Genomic DNA, 18382 nt, shown 5'->3' with positions numbered 1-18382 from the left:
TAGAAAGAAGTCGTACCTTCAAGTCATAATGTACCAATACCTTTGTCTTCGATCCGTGATTTGGTTTCACCCTTTTTTTGTCTCTTTTGTAACTATGTACATTATCTCATCTATCCATATGTGTCTTTAGTTTTGTTGTCAACTTCATCACACACTATCATGAGTAATACAGATCTAGACCAAGACTCGGGTATCGGGTATTAAAATTCGTACTCACGATTTAGTAGGGTTATATAGGGTTATATAACACTCACACTAATCTAAAATATCCTAAGAACTCACAAAGACTTTCAATAACTTATACTTCATAGTGGAATTACATAAATATAAAGTACCTATGCCCTTCTTACACATTAAATATAGCATCTACTGTTTTTTTGTTTTTTTAGGATGAACATGATCTACTTTAATGGACATAACTTTAAATCTAAATATAATTTTGTCATGGGACTTATTCTAAGATAAAATACACTCAAAATGAGACAAATTTCATTTAGAAAATAGCACTGAATAATGGTCCAAAGTGGATAAAACAATCCCATAAATTTTGATTGATCAAATACCCCATGGAAAAAAATATAAAGTTCTTGGAAATGTACTTCTCAGATCTGACACACTTTAATAAACGGTTAATAACTTTCAAAATATATATAATATGGTCATAAGACCTTTTTCATATGAAAATACACTCAATAACACAAAATACTCTCAAATATCATTCTCTTACATAAAGTATTGAATGCGTTACCATTAGCTCAACAATTGTGGAAAATATTCATTCACAGTTCTCATTCCAATGACACTATGAATTCTCAAAATCAAAACACATACATCACGACAATCATGATCAAGTGTTTATGCAATTTGAAAATTACATTATACACAATATAAGAGAACTAAGGAACCATATTAGAGCCATGCTCTGATACCATTTGTTGGTGGTATAAGACCAATAAGCGAGAAACGTAGTCTTTTAAAAAAATTTCATTGTATTAAAACTCAAGAATTTAAATGCTTAAATATCTCAATGCAAAACCATAATACATATATTCCACCCTACAAACATGGTTTATACACATTTGAATAATAAAAATTCAATTCTAATAGGTCCCTTACAAGCCCCTTACTAAAAAATATGATTAAACTCAATACAATGTCTAAATACTCACAATGTACATCTCTATGACATATTACATGACTTGTTCTCAAAATTCCTCATTATATCAAAATTACATGATAATTCCATCTTCATTATTCATCATCATCTTATATCACAATGTCTTATATACATTATACACTTGATCATGATAATCCAATGAGATTTCAATTCACACAAACAATATAACGTCGCATTAAAGCTCATACTACATGATTATAGGAACAATCTCAATATTCACATAACATACTTAATTTAATCAATCATGAATCACTTAATAATTATAAATACATCAAATTAACATGCAAACATGTATAGGGGAAGCCATGGTTTGAACCCCTTGTGCCCGAGCCACGAAATAAGCTTTTGAGGACTTAATTTTGTCCTATTATCTAAGACACAGGTGATAATAATAACTCAAGGAGATCAATCAAATGAGAAAAAAGATCACTTTTAATATACTTAATGGGGATCAAATTATGAGAGAGACATGTATCAAAAAATCCCTTCAAAGTTTGAGAGAGAGACTACAAAAAATAAAGACGTTATGGTGAAACTACACCATGTGGTCCATAAGGGACCATACGACTTTTCAACATTTAAAAAGGAACTCAATGGATTATTTCATATACTCAAATATGATGAAATAAACATCTCATCAGTTGTATATTCTCAGTAAAAAAAATAAGATTAAGAAAATCAAGGTGAAACTACTCAAGATCATGGAGTAAGCAAGCTAGTCTACACATACCATATGTATGGTCTACACTATTGCTTTGAGACTCTTCAAATAACAAGTAATGAATAAAGCTATTGTAAATTAAGAATTATAACAATATTTGATAATAAAAATGAGGTAGGAATTGAAATATAAGAAGAAAAATCAATACCTTAGTTATGGTTGATCAGACAGATAATGGATTACTCCGTAGAAGGGTTTCAAAATAAAGCTCAAGGAAGCAGATAAGTCTCATGGGTGGCTATGTTTTTTTCAAAGGGGTTCTCTCTCTCTCTCTTTGAAGTGAATACACAAGTTAGGATTATAATTGATTTTATAAGTTACTTTTATACTTAAATCATAAAGGTGGATTTGATCTTGATCATTGATGCCTTAGATCAATGACATATGAGAGCCTTTTATCCAAGCTACTCATCTACATCGTATCACCAAGATCAATGAATGACCTTTTGACACCCTTCACTGCTTAAAACCTAGGTTTATAGTCATTTTACCATGAAGCCCTTAACTTCATGTTTTATTTCCCATTAAATCCAAATTCATGTTTATACTTATGCCCATGGTTTTTAAATAATTTGTGAGAGTCAATAAAAGACAAAGATATGAACATAAAGGTAATATGAGACATTCATACATGTGAATAAAATATCTAATTATACGACCAATAGGATTTCAACAACACTAAAGTTTCACATGGGTCAAGCCCATAAGGTGGTGCCACATATGATACACATATATGCGTTGAATCATATGTAGATATTAATATTTAAATCAAATTAATTTTCAAAATCTCATAACTTCACACATGCCAAATAAACCACATGTGTGAACAAAATACCATGTGACAAAATAACTCACTTAAGTCACAACATTGTAAAAAATAATGTTTTAAATAAACATAATATAACCAAATAATAAAAGGCAACAATGCCCCCACGCATGGGCATGAAATCAACATGACGTCAGCGCCTAAAGGGGTGTGGGGGTGCCACATGGCTCGTCTTCGATCGTCATTTTGGCTAAGCAATTTCAAATAACAATTTTTTGTGTTTTAAAATGATTTTTCAATATTATTACATATTTTCTTATCAATATAATATCTTTTCTCATCAATTTTAGATTAATTTGGGTCAAGAGTAAATGAGATCTCTAGACTTATAACACTAGTCAGAGTCTTCCGTTGGGCTAACCCAAATGGCGTTCCACTGGTGTCTCAAGCCAACCTAATGGACCAAAGCTGTACAATCTATAGCATGGATACATTTTTGGTCACATCAAATTCGTTGAGTCAGAGCTTCCTATCACTAGGGGTTCAATGGATTACTGATGCACCCCTATGGAACATGTTCCTACTCAAATACAGGGGTCCTCTCAAAGTACATGTGCACTAGCTCTTCTAAGTCGGATAATATTATAGAAGAGTGACATCCCCATACGACTGTTGGTGCACATGGTATGGAACAGTCTCATGTCAGGATACGAACTCATGTCCCATGAGCCGACTATTCCATACATGATGAATATTCTTTTAAATACTCGGGTTGTTTTATTCTCATTTGGATTCTCCAAAGCCTGGTTTATCACATCAATTGTGAGGTATGTTAATCACTATAGTCCTAACTGGGAGGTGACCCTCACACCTACTTGAAAGCTTACACTTTCCAAATGTATACTCTCAATGCTTCAAATACTCGAGGTATATAAATCTGGGCCTAGTGTACCAAACGCCTAGATTTAATCTCTCTTTGTAGATCCCCTAGCAGATCTTAAAAAACATGACAAAAGATAAAAAGCATTATGACATACCACCGTTATCGCTCTCATAGCAGTCAGGGTAAGGATAATATGTTTTATCGCTTTGGGACACTTGTGCCTAGTCTTCCTAAAAGGCTACTTTAAGGAGAATGAGGGGCAACTATCTCCATCCATTATCGGATAGTTGATAAAATTTATTTGAAACCCACCCACTAGGCACAAAAGGGGATGATCGGCTGAGACGAGCTCCGCCCAAGAAGAGCGCCTCCGAAGTTTCACCTGGCAAGCTCTTGGGCTTCATTGTCAGCCACCGAGGCATGACCCCATTGTTTTACTTGTTTGTTGATCAACCACCCATCTCTCCCATATTTACAAGTAGGATCAACCATTATCGTCCATAAATAGCAAGTAGCTGAACCAAAAAGAAAAAAAGAAAAAGGAAACAAAGTAGCTACATATACGAAAAGAGGAATTAAAGAGAGTGATGAGACTACAAGGAACTTTGCAGTGTAGAGTGGTCCTCGTGGACCATCTTGTAGCAGCTCCCAGGTGCTGATAGGGAGCCAAAGACTTCAGAGAGGTCCTCGTGGACCATAGTCCTTTAGTCTTAGAGTCCTTTAGGACCAAACCTGGGTCCTCCCCATATCATGATCCTCACACTTAAGCAAATCCTATTACTCATCTTCACCATATTGTTGTAATCGATTGAACAAAGGTGTTTCACTCTGTTGAAATGCGTAGTATGAGTTAGCGATTTTGAGTGGGGCCAAACACAACCCTTATCCTATTTTCATAGAAATAAAGATAGGAGGCAAATGTTTGATGGAAGCTTGGTTCAAAACATTCATGTGCATAAGTCTTAATGGTGATTCTGTATGAACTGAAGCATGCCTCATACTAGACCCATGCTTATATCTAACCAAAGATGGCCTACCACATGTATGTTTGCTACCCCAAGGCATGTAGATGATATGATTTGTTCGCCACCCATTTAGAATTGGTAAAGGGCAAATCAAGTGTATGAATAGATGGCATGAGCTCGTCGTTTGCAGAGGATTGGAGACCATGGTGAACAATTCATCTTGCTGAGTATGCCCATGTCGAGCATGGGCTTGATGATTCTAACCATTTTTTGTAACATTTGGCTGGCCTCGAGCCTTAGACATGCTACCCCCAACCAATGAGGCATGGACATTGGTGGGTCGAGCCAAGAGCATTTCTTACAAAGCATATCAGGTAACCAAAGGAGAGTAAGGTTAAAACTAGATGCTTCTCGAATGATTTGTTGCTCGAACCCAATCGAACTGACTTGGTTTCACGTAATCTAGATTCGGAAAGGACATCTTGACCTCGTGCCTTGCTTCCATGGAAGCTTGATTCCCATATCTCATGCACCAAACCTGTTCAGCTGAAGTTTATAAAGGTTGTGGTGAATTCAGCCCAATCTTAAGTGTGAGAATGAGCCAAGAACTTGTGGTTTAGCTGTGATTGAGGATACATGACCATATGGTGGGGACTTCTTAGCCTCATGCCTTTAGAAACACTAACACTTGGAGATCTTATGCATCCCATTAGCAAGATAGCTGTGAAAATTTATTGGCAGAAATGGCCTCACTTTGCTGCCACATCCATGCATCGTAACCTACCAAATCATAGGCAAGAAAGTTAAGAATTCACCCTAGTCCTTGAGACATATTTGGCAGTGGATAGTACCTCAATTACAACCTGCTTCATAGGAATTTAATGTCAAAATGGGGCATGCTGTAGTGAAAGATTGCGAGACCACTATCAAAAGTTGTAGGTCATAAACAACCTTACTTTGAGGTCCAAGTGTGGCACGCACTATGTGCCGAAACTCATGAAAGGGGTATGAAAATGTCTCTGGCCCCTTAGGTTCATCTTGTAAGGAATTTTGACTTGGTGCTCGCCGAAAGGCCATTATGAGGTCAAGCATAGGAGATTGTAGTGAGTTGCGGCTCATAAACATCATTTTGATCCCCGAATCCGGCAGCCATTTGGCAAAGCTTGGGTTAGAAGGTCTAAAACCTGCCTGAGCCACCTGGGTGCATCAGTCAATGCATAGTGCCTTGGATGGAGGAGCCTTTTTGGGGGAGCGCAGAAAATAACATGAAAAAGCCGGCCCAGGTTGTTCAAGCTCTGTGATAGTGGTGGAGACCCCTTAGCCACATTTCTCAAGTGTGGAATCCCTCTCCTATAAGTTCGACTCAAAGCCACACGATTGAAGGCCTCATGACTAACCCAAGCATGGTTTGATTAATGAACTGGTGTTGATTGTCTTTCAAACTCACTAGAAGGGACCTCCATGGTGTCCTAGTCATGATATTGATGATCACATGAGTCAATGTATCTTAAGTGCTAAGGATAACCTTAGTGTGAGGGAAGGTCACTACAAATCTCGGTCCTACAACTATGGGTTGTGTGCCTTGTATAACTGTGGGCAGCAGTATTGTTGCACAGACAAATGGGAGTGGTGTTGATACCCCCAGTATTTGCCATCTTAAAGACAATTCCCATAACCACAGAATGAAAGGCAAACTCTTCCCCTGTGGATTTACTTGTTCATATCAAAAGCGCCCCAATTTAAATACTTGAATTAAAAGGCACATAATTGAGGCATAAATAACACTACGAAAGGCTTTCTATTTCATTTAGAGGGAAAGAGGTCCAGGGAACCTATGGATACATTGTTTATTTACATTAACTCCATTTTCTGCATAGTAAAATGACTTTGATATGTGGTTAATATGAAGTTCACACACGAAAATAAAAAGTATTTGACACTGGGGTCATGTATAGCCTCGTTGTACCCTATTTTTCTTGGTGGATCATTCCTTTATCTTTTATCATAATCTAAGGCTTCTTTGCGAATATTACCTCTCTTTCCCTCAAAAAATGGCTTGTGGTTATGCTCTATCTATTTTTTACTTTTTCTAGTAGGGTTTCTTTAAAATTGACTTTCACAGAGAATCCTTGTAGATTGTCTATGTGACTTAGCATGTGATGCCTGTATAGAACCTAACCCCCTTCCCTCCTCTATACAGAAATGTAATCCTAACATGGGGTGAAGAAACTCCCTAGTTATGTAGTGGGACTTATCCAAATAGCCCAAATCCAACCATAAAAAGGCCATATGTCCCAAGGGTTATCTCCTTTTATCCAATTATCAAGTAAATGGGATTTAGATTTTTGGACCAAAATACTCATTCTTGCATTTTGAACACAGTCCAAGAAAAGAAGATTGCTTTTGTTGCTTCTTGGTTGAGATTTGCTTAAGATTACAGAGGCTTTCATGCCATGTCACTGCATAAAATGTTACCATCAAGCATATGAATATTATTTTAGCATTTACATCAAGAAACAAAGCTTGTATATGACTAATATAAGGTTTGAGAGTTATAGCTATGGTCTTTGTGTTTTGTAGACACAACCATGAATTTGAGGCCAAAAACCATGTGTTTAGGACCTAAACCTTGCAATATATTTTTGTAATCCAAGTCTTCCATAGTTCCATGTACATTTTGATCCTGATCATAAAATTCGAAATCGGAGCATGTGAACTCTAAAATCGAAGAGTTTAGAGGTTTCGTAGGCCCCATGAGATTTCACAAGAACTTAATGAACTCAGGCTCCTGATGAATCTCTAAATCAGCCTTGGCAAAATTAGCTTAAATGGAATAGTTTCTTCACCATTTCTTGACTTAGAGTATTTTGATTAGTTTTATACTAATCCTATTGCACTCTAAACCATTCCGATAAGGCTGGGCCGGCTTTTGAGTATAGGCTAGTCAAGCTAGGCTTGAACCTAGGTCTTTTTAGCTTGTAGGGAACCACAACGATTTTGACCATGGTTGTGGGTTGTTAGTCCATCTTTTGAAGATGGTCTCAGTTAATTCAGTCATTATAACATCTATCTTGAGACATTGAGTTGTTCAAAATTGGGCCTTTGTTCACTCAAACCTTTCTTCTGGACTATTTAACCAAAGAGAATTTTTTTTTATATAAGGTGGAAACTTTATACCATTCAGGTAAAGTGCACCTCAAAAATCCACTAGAAGAGTTGGAAAACTATCTAATTGATCATCTTGACCACTAGATGTCTATATATGAACAAATAAAGAATTTTAATTCTTAAAAATAGTGCTTCTTATAATAAGTTATCGGAACCGTCTATTTTCAAGTATTTATAGATCTCCTCAGTTTATATCTTTTTAGAATTTTAAATTTCATAATTATGAATGAAAATATATTTTCAAGCCATCATAAGGTTTCGAACACTCGAACCACATCTCCAACCAAAATTTAGAGGTGGACCTTACCTCTGCAGTATAAGGACTTAGTTTTATGGGGATTTGGCCATGCTTTAGATGGCTAGAGGTAGTTCAAACTTTTGACACAGCTCTAAACCATTTGAAATTTGGCCATGCTTTAGATGGCTAGAGGTAGTTCAAACATTTGACACAGCTCTAAACCATTTGAATTTCGTTTCCACCGTAGTTCTTGAGTCTTAGATGTTATAAAACTCCCAAGCAAACAATATTATGTCACATTGCTTTGCTACAGTATTTGTCGCCACTATTTTTTTTTTGGGTGAATCAGTAGGGAGGGAACCCTACCTTTGATAAAAATTGAGCCTATGATATAGCATTGCAAATCATCAAGCGCTAACCAATTAAGCCTGGGCTCTTATCCTATTGTAAAATGCATCATCATAACTAGACCAGCAATTAAAAGAAAATTTGATTATGAGTTTTTAAAGGGCCAAGGGAATGGGGTTGGGGCATATGTGGTCAAGAGGGTGTATACCTTGACATAATGTCCCAACCTCCATTCCCACCATTAATGTGTCAGAAAATATAAAAGAGTTTTTAAAGGGCCAAATCCAGCCGCCTATGAAACGGACAGATACGCACATGGTTCAACAAAACCATTTCGGAGGCTCTTATATTTTTCTAAGTATGTAGTTTCCATAGAGCTTAGGCTTTATGAAAAACAAAGTAATGCCTCACCTCAGATCCTCATTCGAAAAGCCTTTTGGACATTGAAAATCTCCATGATGACTCTAAAATCAATTTCTAACAGCTATTATGAAATTTGAATCTAAAAAAATATTATAGATTTTGCGGATCCGTAGACACATATTTTTAAGGAAAAATAGACGGTCTAGATAATGTGTTACAATATACACTATCTTTAGGGCTTGAAATCCTAATATTTTTTTCAGAATCATTATGGTTAAGGCCAAGATGATTGATTTGAAGGTTTTCCGATATCAAAACTACAATTTTCAGTGACCTTTTAGATGAGACTTTACTTATTTCCTTTTTTTAATTGGTTTCTTTTTCGGATCGATGTGTGCCAAATTTAAAGCCAAGCAAATGCCCCTAGGGCCCTATTTGGGGGAGGGCAGACAAATTGTTTTGCACTGAGTAAGCCGGTTCATGGACCCAAATATCTATTACTAGTCATTATCACATTTATCAAAAGAAATTAACAGATGAAGTTGCATTTTATTTAAATAAATTCATAGAGCTCTAAATGAAGCTTTGAAATTAGGGTTGCGGCCATTGGCTATGGTCACAAGCTTTGGATTCTCCTCTTTCTTTAAAGATAAGTTCAAATTTGTTTGAACCCTCTTCTATTTTATGGAAAAGAATGCGAGGTGGGAAGAATGTGGACTGTGTCTTCTTAACAACTTTCAAATTGAAGGTAAAGTTGAAGTGGGTACACAATAATGAAAGCCTTTAAAAGTACGAAAATCACAGGGCGGGACTTGCCAAAGATACTCCAACTTCAAAATAACTTAGCCCAATAATGTGACAAAAGCAGTTGTATGAAACCCTAATTTTCTTTACTACTTCATAAATTACACATTATTATTGTTCTAGAGAGAGAAAGAGAGATGCTAGAGAGAGAGAGTAGGGAGACAAGGGCCCATTAGTAGGTGGCTTAGGTGTAAAGTGGTCAAAAGAAACCCAAAAAGCAGGTTTCAGGAAAAAGAGAAAAGAATAGGGAGAGGGAGTGGAAGGGTAACAATGCGGATAAATGAGTTACATCAAGAATAAGATTTTCAAAAAATATGACATGAGATAGTTTGCTTTTTTAAAACATTAGGCAAAGATTGTAAACAAAAAAGAAATAAAAAATTAAAAAAAGAAATAAAAAAGAAAAAAAGAAAAAAATGAATTTTTAAAATGAGTTTAACTTGCTCAAAAAAAGAAAAGGAAAAAAAAGACAGATTTTCTGGAAGGAAAAAGAAAAAATGTAAGAAGAACATTTGTGTTTGGAAAAGGTCACGATATCTTTGATTGGTTGATTTGAAATTCGGTGGCGTGCATCATAAGGGCTCAAAGTTTTAAAAAATATTTTGAAGTATAATAATGACATATAAAGTTGTCAGATTATTTTGTGACTACTTATACTAGTTTTATGGTCTACAATAGTTTTTAAAAACCTGAAGATAAATTTAAAAAATTTAGATACATGGATCTACTTATCTAAAAAAAACGATACATCGATCTAGGCTTTTGGCTATTTATTGATGCAAACATTGTTAGACATGCCTCCTGTTAGAAAGGTTGAGAGAGGGAAATGGGCGAGACACTGGGATCTAGGCTTTTATTGAAAATTTGGTGACAAAAATGTGAGTTAGCTAATCTAACTCACATCTTTGTGGTCAGGTCAACCTGACGTGTCGACTCAAACCAGATCGGGGTATGGCTCTAGGCATTGGACCCCATGGGTTGGCTCTTGGTCTAATATCTTGGACTTGAGTAGCATTCCGGTTGGTTCCTAGTCCTCGACATGACCCGGACCCTACCATGATATATTTGATGTGTGTCTTTATATATTCATTAAATGTTAGTTAGATATCTAATACGGCAAAACTTTAATTAAGATAATACAATATCTAAGACAAAAAAATAATTAATGAAAACTTTAACCTACTACTATTATCATATGGATTGGGTCAAGTCATTTGCGTCAACTGGATCCAAATTTGGGTAAGGTGGACCTCTCAAATCAATTCGAGTTACGCTCGGGTGGAGAGGCTGTGGACCAAGTCTGTCCAAGTCCATGTCCGGGTCCTATAGGTATACTTTCAGTTGGGTTAGTCCTAGTTGAGTAACAATTTGACTCTTTCGTCCTCTTTTGTTTTCTCTTTTTTCTAAACAATGTTTTAAAACTTGGACAGGTAGGATGGATTGTTTACCCACATATCCGAGTCGGATCACATCATTAGTAATTTGGATCAATCCAAATCAATGATCAAGAAAAATATTAAAATAAATAAAATATAATGATAATTAAAAAAAAAAAAGAGGCTAATGGAGTGGGGATTTAGAAGGACATAAGAAAAACATTACATAGGTCTAAAAACAAAAAGAAAAAAAATATACATACCAATGCTCTCTCTCTCTCTCTCCTCTCCATTCGCTTTGGTTTCTCTCTTCTTTGTCGGATACATAAAGCGATCCACGATCTTCGTTTGTGGGTCTCTTCCGAACATGGAGAGCATCATAGTGTGGGCTTTGCTCTTCTTGCTGATAAACCACGCCCTCCTCCTCCCATTCTCCACTGCTTGCTCCAATGGCGATTGTCAGGTATCTCTCTCCCTAAAAATCCACCTTTTTCATTTAATCACAAACCCACACTAGAAAAACTGGAGAATTGAACTTGATTTCAAAGTGGGTTTCTGTCAAAAATGTGTAGCTTCTTGATTCCTGCTCGGAAACCAGTGATTGTGGGTCGGGTCTCTACTGTGGTAACTGCCCCGCCATGAACAAGAACCAGCCAGTTTGTACCAGAGGTCAAGCAACACAAGTCACAAATATTGTATGATTCTCTCTCAAGCTTTGAGTTTCCAAGTTTTCAGGTGTTTTTTCCGCTTGGATCGTGGGTTTTTGGGTTGGAAGTGTGATGATTTGGGTTTTTTAACTCTTGTTGGTAGATAAATGGGCTGGCTTTTAACAAGTACACATGGCTGGTTACCCACAATGCCTTCTCCATTGTTGGGGAGCCATCTCTGACTGGAGCTCAAAGGGTTACCTTCTACAATCAAGAAGACTCTGTCACTAACCAATTGTTGGTATGCTCTCTCTCTCTCTCTCTCACACACACATTGTGAAGGACGTGAAAATGGGGATGAAAGATCATGTTGGTTTTAACAAATTGTTTTTGTTTCGAAAATTTAGAATGGTGTGAGGGGTTTGATGCTGGATATGTATGACTACAACAATGATATCTGGCTCTGCCATTCCTTCCAAGGCCAATGCTTCAACTTCACTGCCTTTGTAAGTCTCTTCAGAACTTCTCCAATTGATATTTTTTCTTTTCTAATCCCACATTCTGTTAATCTTCTTTCGCTCCTGCTCTTGATCGACTCAGATCTTGTGCTGTGTATACCTTACTTTCCTTTTCCTCTGTCCCCTTTTCTTTTTCTTTTTTTTTCTTTTCTTTTTTCGAGTAATCTTAGATGCTTTCTTTTTGTTAGGAACCTGCAATTAACACTTTGAGAGAAGTGGAAGCCTTCTTATCTAGCAACCCATCGGAGATTGTAACCATAATTATTGAGGATTATGTTCGTTCTCCAAAAGGGTTGACAAATCTCTTCACTAATGCTGGGCTGCTCAAGTACTGGTTTCCCGTGTCCAGCATGCCTAAGAATGGTGAGGATTGGCCCACTGTTACTGATATGGTAAAGAACAACCAGCGCCTCCTAGTGTTCACTTCGGTTGCTTCGAAGGAGGCAGATGAAGGGATCGCCTATCAATGGAGATATATGGTGGAGAATGAGTGTATGCCCGAAACTGATTCTGATTCTTTGTAACTAGAAATGATATACAGTTTAACTGCTTTTCTCTCATGGTTTTTCAACTTATCTATCACCAGAGCTTATGACTAAAAGTTTCAGATAGAATCCTTTCTCCCATCCTGTCATCTCCAAACAATTCTCTTACTTGATTTTTTAAGTTGACTTATCTAATCTTCCTGTTCGTGTGGTTTTTAGTTATTTAAGCTTTGATTCTATGGCTTTCACTTGCAGCTGGAGATGGAGGAATCACACCTGCATCTTGTGCAAATAGGAAAGAATCACATAATCTGAATTCAAGAACTGAAACACTATTCGTGCAGAACTACTTCCCGACAATTCCAAACCAGAGTGAAGCCTGCAAAGAACATTCGACTAGCCTTATTGACATGGTTAATGCCTGTTACCGGGCAGCCGGGAATAGAATGCCCAACTTTCTTGCAGTGAACTTTTACATGGTACTGCTCTCTGTGATGAATCAAAGCATGCTTTGCAGAGCTTGCCAATTAATACATTTTTCTTTTTTCTTTTGCAGAGGAGTGATGGTGGGGGTGTATTTGATACCATAGACAGAATGAACGGCAGAAGTTTATGTGGGTGCACCACAGTCACTGCCTGCCAGGTTACTAACAGCTTTCCCATTCTATTTGTCTCACTGGTCTTTAGGAATGTTCGGTAGCCCTATCAACTTGGTTGTAATACGAAATTGGATCTGCAATTTATAATGTGATATGCCCCATAGTACATTTTACTAAGTTCTCCTGATCAATGAAAAGAATATTTCCCTATGTTTTGTAGGCTGGTGCTCCACAAGGAACTTGCAAGGACACTCATGCACCTGTTAGAACTCCTGCAGATAGTGGGGGAGGCTCCGTAATCATGGGATCCTTTAATTTTTCGGCCTCTACTCCCTCTGCATCTAGTCATTCTAATCGCTTGCATTTTGGCGTGTTCGTTCTTTCTTTCTTAGCAGGGGTATCATTGTAATCTTCCACTTGCAGCTATTTATTGATGATTAACCACGTAGGTTTTTTCTCCTCTGGCTTCAAGATTGCCTCCATATATTGTTCTCTTTGGTGATCTAAGAGGAACTAACAGAGGGAGGAAGGAAATTGCGAGAGTTGAAGAGTTTGTGATAGTGGGGCCTGATCCTGTGAGAAGTATTGCCATAACCATGATTTAATTGTTAACCATGGTGCCCATTGCCAACTTCCGGCTTGTCCCTAAACGATAAGAGAATTCGAGTATGGTTCTTTTCGGCTATTGATTGAATTAAAAAATTGTGATAATTTGTAATTTGAATTGTGGTCGATTGACAATTATGACCTGCAAATTGTCGTTCATAGATAATGTTTCATGTTTCTAGGAATGCTTTGAGCAGGAAAATCGGCTGTTAGTTTGGAGGACTCTTTTAGCCTTGTATTCATTTCTATCTGAGCTGCCTGAGCAGTTTTTTAGCTGTTTTTCTTTCTGATAATCAAATCAATAGGAAACCTAATCAAAGCAAAAGGAAATCCAATTATCTTTAGATATCTTCTCATTTCCTTCCGTTTCTTTCAAAACTACACCTTTTTTCTTCTCTTTTGTTGGAAAATAGTGAAAACCCAACAATCTGTTGAACTTGTGCCATGAAACAATTTAAAAAAAAAAAAAGGTTGGGAGGCAAGAGGAGTAAAAAGTAGGGAAAAAACATATAAAATTATTGTACTGCCTAATCAGCACTCTCACCAGCAATGTTTTTTAAATCCTGATATTTCCCCCCCCCCCCCTTCTTTCTTGCCCCTCTTGGGGGGGTGGGGGGGGGAAGGGGGAATTGCCCGATATTTTTCTTTTTATTATTATTCTTTTTCCAATTTTTCACTGATTTAGACTATCTGGATCGGTACAATGGGTTGGCAAACCAAAACCGTGGGTTTTAGAACAGCGTTCTTCAGTATGTTTATCAGTTTTAGGTCATAAATTCAACTTGTCTCATGAATCTCTCTCTTATTCTGCCAAACTACATTTGTTTTCAGTATTTCTCCTGTTTCCTCACTTGAAACCCTGCTAGGCATTGTATTTTATTTATCTGACGACTCTTTGTTTTATGAGGAAATGATTTTTCTGGTAACTTCTGCAACATAAAATTGATACAAGTATTCAATATGTAAGGCGCACAAAATAGAAACGAGAACAAACATGCATGGACCTGGGGTGTAGACATATGCCAGGTTCACAGACAGAAGCATTTTATAAATTTCATGACCTGAAAACAAATATCCAAGGAACAAGAATAGTGTAGTAATGTGTCTGACAATCCAACTCTACACATAACAATATCATTACTCTCTGAACCGAAAGCTTTAGCAATAAGTTACCCCATGTAGTTTACATTGATGATTCCGTGAAACAAACTTAACAACGAGCTTGTCACCTGTAAAAACTGAGATCTGTATACTGTACATATGTTACCTGAATTCGACTTTTCAGCAGAGGGTTGGTTAAAGTGCTTGGGTGGCTGCACTTGCCCAAGTATATAGTCATGCATCTTGTATTCTTGCAAGCTGGAATTAAAGTAATTAGAAGGAGCTAATCCATTTGATGTTCATACTAAATATATGAATTTTTAGTGCTTTCATGATATAAGATGATATACTTTTACAAGCTGATATAAGATGATATACTTTTGCAAGCTGGAATTTCCCATTCTTGAGTGCTTTCATTGTTCTTGGAATATAATTTCTTGTAGAAACTAAAGTGCCTGTCTATTTAATGAGGGTACACCAAATAAAGTCAAAGCATAAAGGGAAAAACATGTGTGTGGGTACGGATGATGTGTTTGAAAGATGAAATGTGTGCTCCTTCCTAGTTGATTGCATGATTGGTAACAGAAATGGCATGATGGCCTTTTTTTAGGGTTTCAATTTAAGTGGCAAAATGGCCCTGTGGTCTCACTACCCCATCATGGCAATCCCTGCCCATTTATGCTGCGGTGATGACCCTCATTTCTTTGGTTTCAATGAAGGGAAAAGTTTATATAAGGTTGCAACTTTAAAATATACAATTACACATGCACCTAAAAAATTCATCGTAAAATGTTGTTTTAATGTTGAAAAACCCTCAAATCATCATCTTGACTTTGAAATGTATGAATATAAAAAAAAAATATAGATTTTGAGTCCCAAAAATAGTGCATTATACAATATATTATCTAAACCATCCATTTTCAAGATTCTATTTGACTTTAACCATTTACAGAGTTTAAAATTTTATAATTAGATATAAAAAGAGATTTTCAGATAAGGGTGCAGTTTGGATAGAGTCTAGGCTCTTAACAATCAAATTAGAGCCTATCTTCAAATAGTGTCGAGAAATGTGGTTTCAATATTGGAAATCTTTGTGATAGTCTTAAAATATAGTTTCATATTTATTTATAAAGTTTAAAGCTTCAAAAATAGTGTGGATCGACATATCTATGAAAGCTTGAAAATCTTGAAAATTGACGGTCCAAAAATGCGTTATAAAATACACTATTTCCAAAACTTGCAATCCATTTTTTTCTCATGTCCATGCATATTGATGTCGAGATAATAAATTTGAAGATATTTGGGCATCAAAACAACCTCTTCTAGTAAAATTTTTGAGGTAGGCTCAAATTTGATTGTTTATAACCTCGGCTCTATATAAGCTTTTCCTTTCAGATAATCTTAAGAATTTTTTACACCAAAAGTATATGTTATGATAAAATTTAGAGATGCACCTTAATTGGATTGTTTAAGGTTGTAACTTTATAGAAACCACACCCACATCCTTCTGTATTCCCTGTGGACAATTAAGAAAGTATTAATGTCGAGGTTTTGAGAACCATTTTTCAAATCCACGTATCGAAAACCAAAATAAAAAGAATGATGAAGAAGAAAAATTGGTCCAAATTTTTAAAAAGGGAAAAAGTCAGAAAGTATCACATGAAAGATATTACAAAAAAAATAATCCATTAACATTATTTAACAGTCCATCTGGTAAAAAACAGTCGATCCGATTGATCAATCAGATATTGATTTGTCCGAATTAGTTTTTGCATTGGACGGTGATAGTTAAAAGGGACACTCCAACCAGTTGGTCCGACAAGACAGATGGTAAATACCATTTTGCATCAGTTTTCTTAGGCATTGGCTAGTAACAGTACTTTGCGTCATTATACCATTTTGCATCAGTTTTCTTAGGCATTAGCTAGTAACAGTACTTTGCGTCATTTTTCGTAGATATGAAGTCTATGGAGGGCATAAACCTGAAAACAGTGCACCTCTATACAATGCCAGAAAATATGGTTCTGGTGCTGGAAACCCCAAGATTATATGAAAATCTACTTCTGAACCAGAAGAACTATAGATATCTGAAAATCTCGGAAATGGACAATCTAGATAATGGGTAACAATGCCAGGAGTCAAAATCTTTTTTTCTTACTATCAATATAATCTCGGGATCTAGATGATCAACCAGAGGGTTTCCATGTGGGAACAATTTTTTCTAATGATTTTTAATATGGGCAAGCTTTCTATGCTTCCCCTAAAGCAAAAAACTTATATACTTTCCCTAATCCAACCGTCCATATTGAATGGAGGGCAAAGATTGCCCCAATCACAATGTCACATCTGTACACTATTTTATTTTTAATTTTTTTCTATAAACTTTTTTGACACCAAGTTTTGGACGTCCAATCCTCTATTAAATTCGCACGTCTCAATACTATTTTATTTTAAATTTTTTTTCTATAAACTATTTTGATACCAAGTTTTGGACGTCCAATCCTCTATTAAACTCGCACTAGCGAAAAATATAAAAAACATATTTTTAATAAAATAAAATGACCAAAATATCCCTAAAAGTTTCAAGGGGTATTTTAGTCATTATATTTTATCAAAAATTTATTATTAATGTATTTTATAGGTGCGTCCCTATGAGAAGATGCCTCATAACAAATTTCATATTCATATAATTTGTATAAAAAAAAACTAAAAATAAAATACTTTGAGATGTCGATCAAACGGTGAGTGGCTCTCTTGATCAAAATTGGACGGCTGGATGGTAGGGGAAGCATATATCGTCCATGCTGTAGGGGAAGTATAGAAACCTTTTCCTTTTAATATATGTCTTCTTTTTTGTAATAAAAAATTGACACCTTGTATAAACTTTTTACTTCTTTGAAAAAAAAAATATTTTTGATCATTTTAATACCTCACCAAGTGAGGTTTGTTTTTACATTCATACCTCACCAAGTGAGGTTTCTTTGAGGTTTGACAACATTAATACCTCACCAAGTGAGGTTTCTTTTTACATGTTAACTATTGGCATCCGTTTGACTACAGCCGGGGGTTAAAAAAAATTTATTTTTATGACACTTTCTAACATCAAACTGCATAACCAAACACTAGTTATACCAAACCATTAATTAAAAAGAAAATATGTGAGTCTTTTTTATAAACATAATAACTACATTAAATAAGGTAGAGAAATTATCATAAATGACAAATATACTTTAATTTTTATCTAATTAGAAGAAAAAAAAAATCCTCAACTTTCATTAACCTCACCCACATCTTTTTTCTTTAATTTTGAACGTTTTTTTTACCAAAATAATATTCATGGAATACTATTACGGTACTTTAAGTACCGTAAAAACTACCCTATATTATATATTATATGGTATTTTATATCCCTCAAGGAGTTGAAGTAATAGTATGTTGGTATTTATCTCTCATTTTACCCTATAAATTTTACCTGAAACTCTTTTTTCTTTACGATTATATTTATATTTATCTCTCATTTCTCTCTCTAAGTCTTTTTAATCTCTCTATAAATATTTCTCTCTCCGGCTATTTAGAGAGAGAAAGAAGAGATAAATATTAAAAAGAATTACAGAGAA

The 18382-nt window shown here is 35.7% G+C and overlaps 1 protein-coding gene across 1 annotated transcript; it reads left to right on the top strand.

Annotated features, from left to right (window-relative positions):
* Positions 1-11159: 11159 nt before the first annotated feature.
* Positions 11160-13989, top strand: LOC18446306 (PLC-like phosphodiesterases superfamily protein). Its single transcript, XM_006856428.4, has 8 exons — positions 11160-11272; positions 11382-11504; positions 11620-11757; positions 11864-11962; positions 12163-12466; positions 12715-12938; positions 13016-13102; positions 13279-13989. The coding sequence occupies exons 1-8, from the start codon at positions 11177-11179 to the stop codon at positions 13465-13467; spliced, it is 1260 nt and encodes a 419-aa protein (XP_006856490.1). The 5' UTR covers positions 11160-11176; the 3' UTR covers positions 13468-13989.
* Positions 13990-18382: the final 4393 nt, after the last annotated feature.

This window comes from Amborella trichopoda, chromosome 13, assembly GCF_054954075.1.
Source record: "Amborella trichopoda isolate Santa Cruz 75 chromosome 13, AtrichopodaSantaCruz75HAP2 v2.0, whole genome shotgun sequence".
NCBI classification, from domain to species: domain Eukaryota; kingdom Viridiplantae; phylum Streptophyta; class Magnoliopsida; order Amborellales; family Amborellaceae; genus Amborella; species Amborella trichopoda.
The sequence above is the reverse complement of the archived record's forward strand: the minus strand, read 5'-3'. Positions and strand labels throughout refer to the sequence as shown.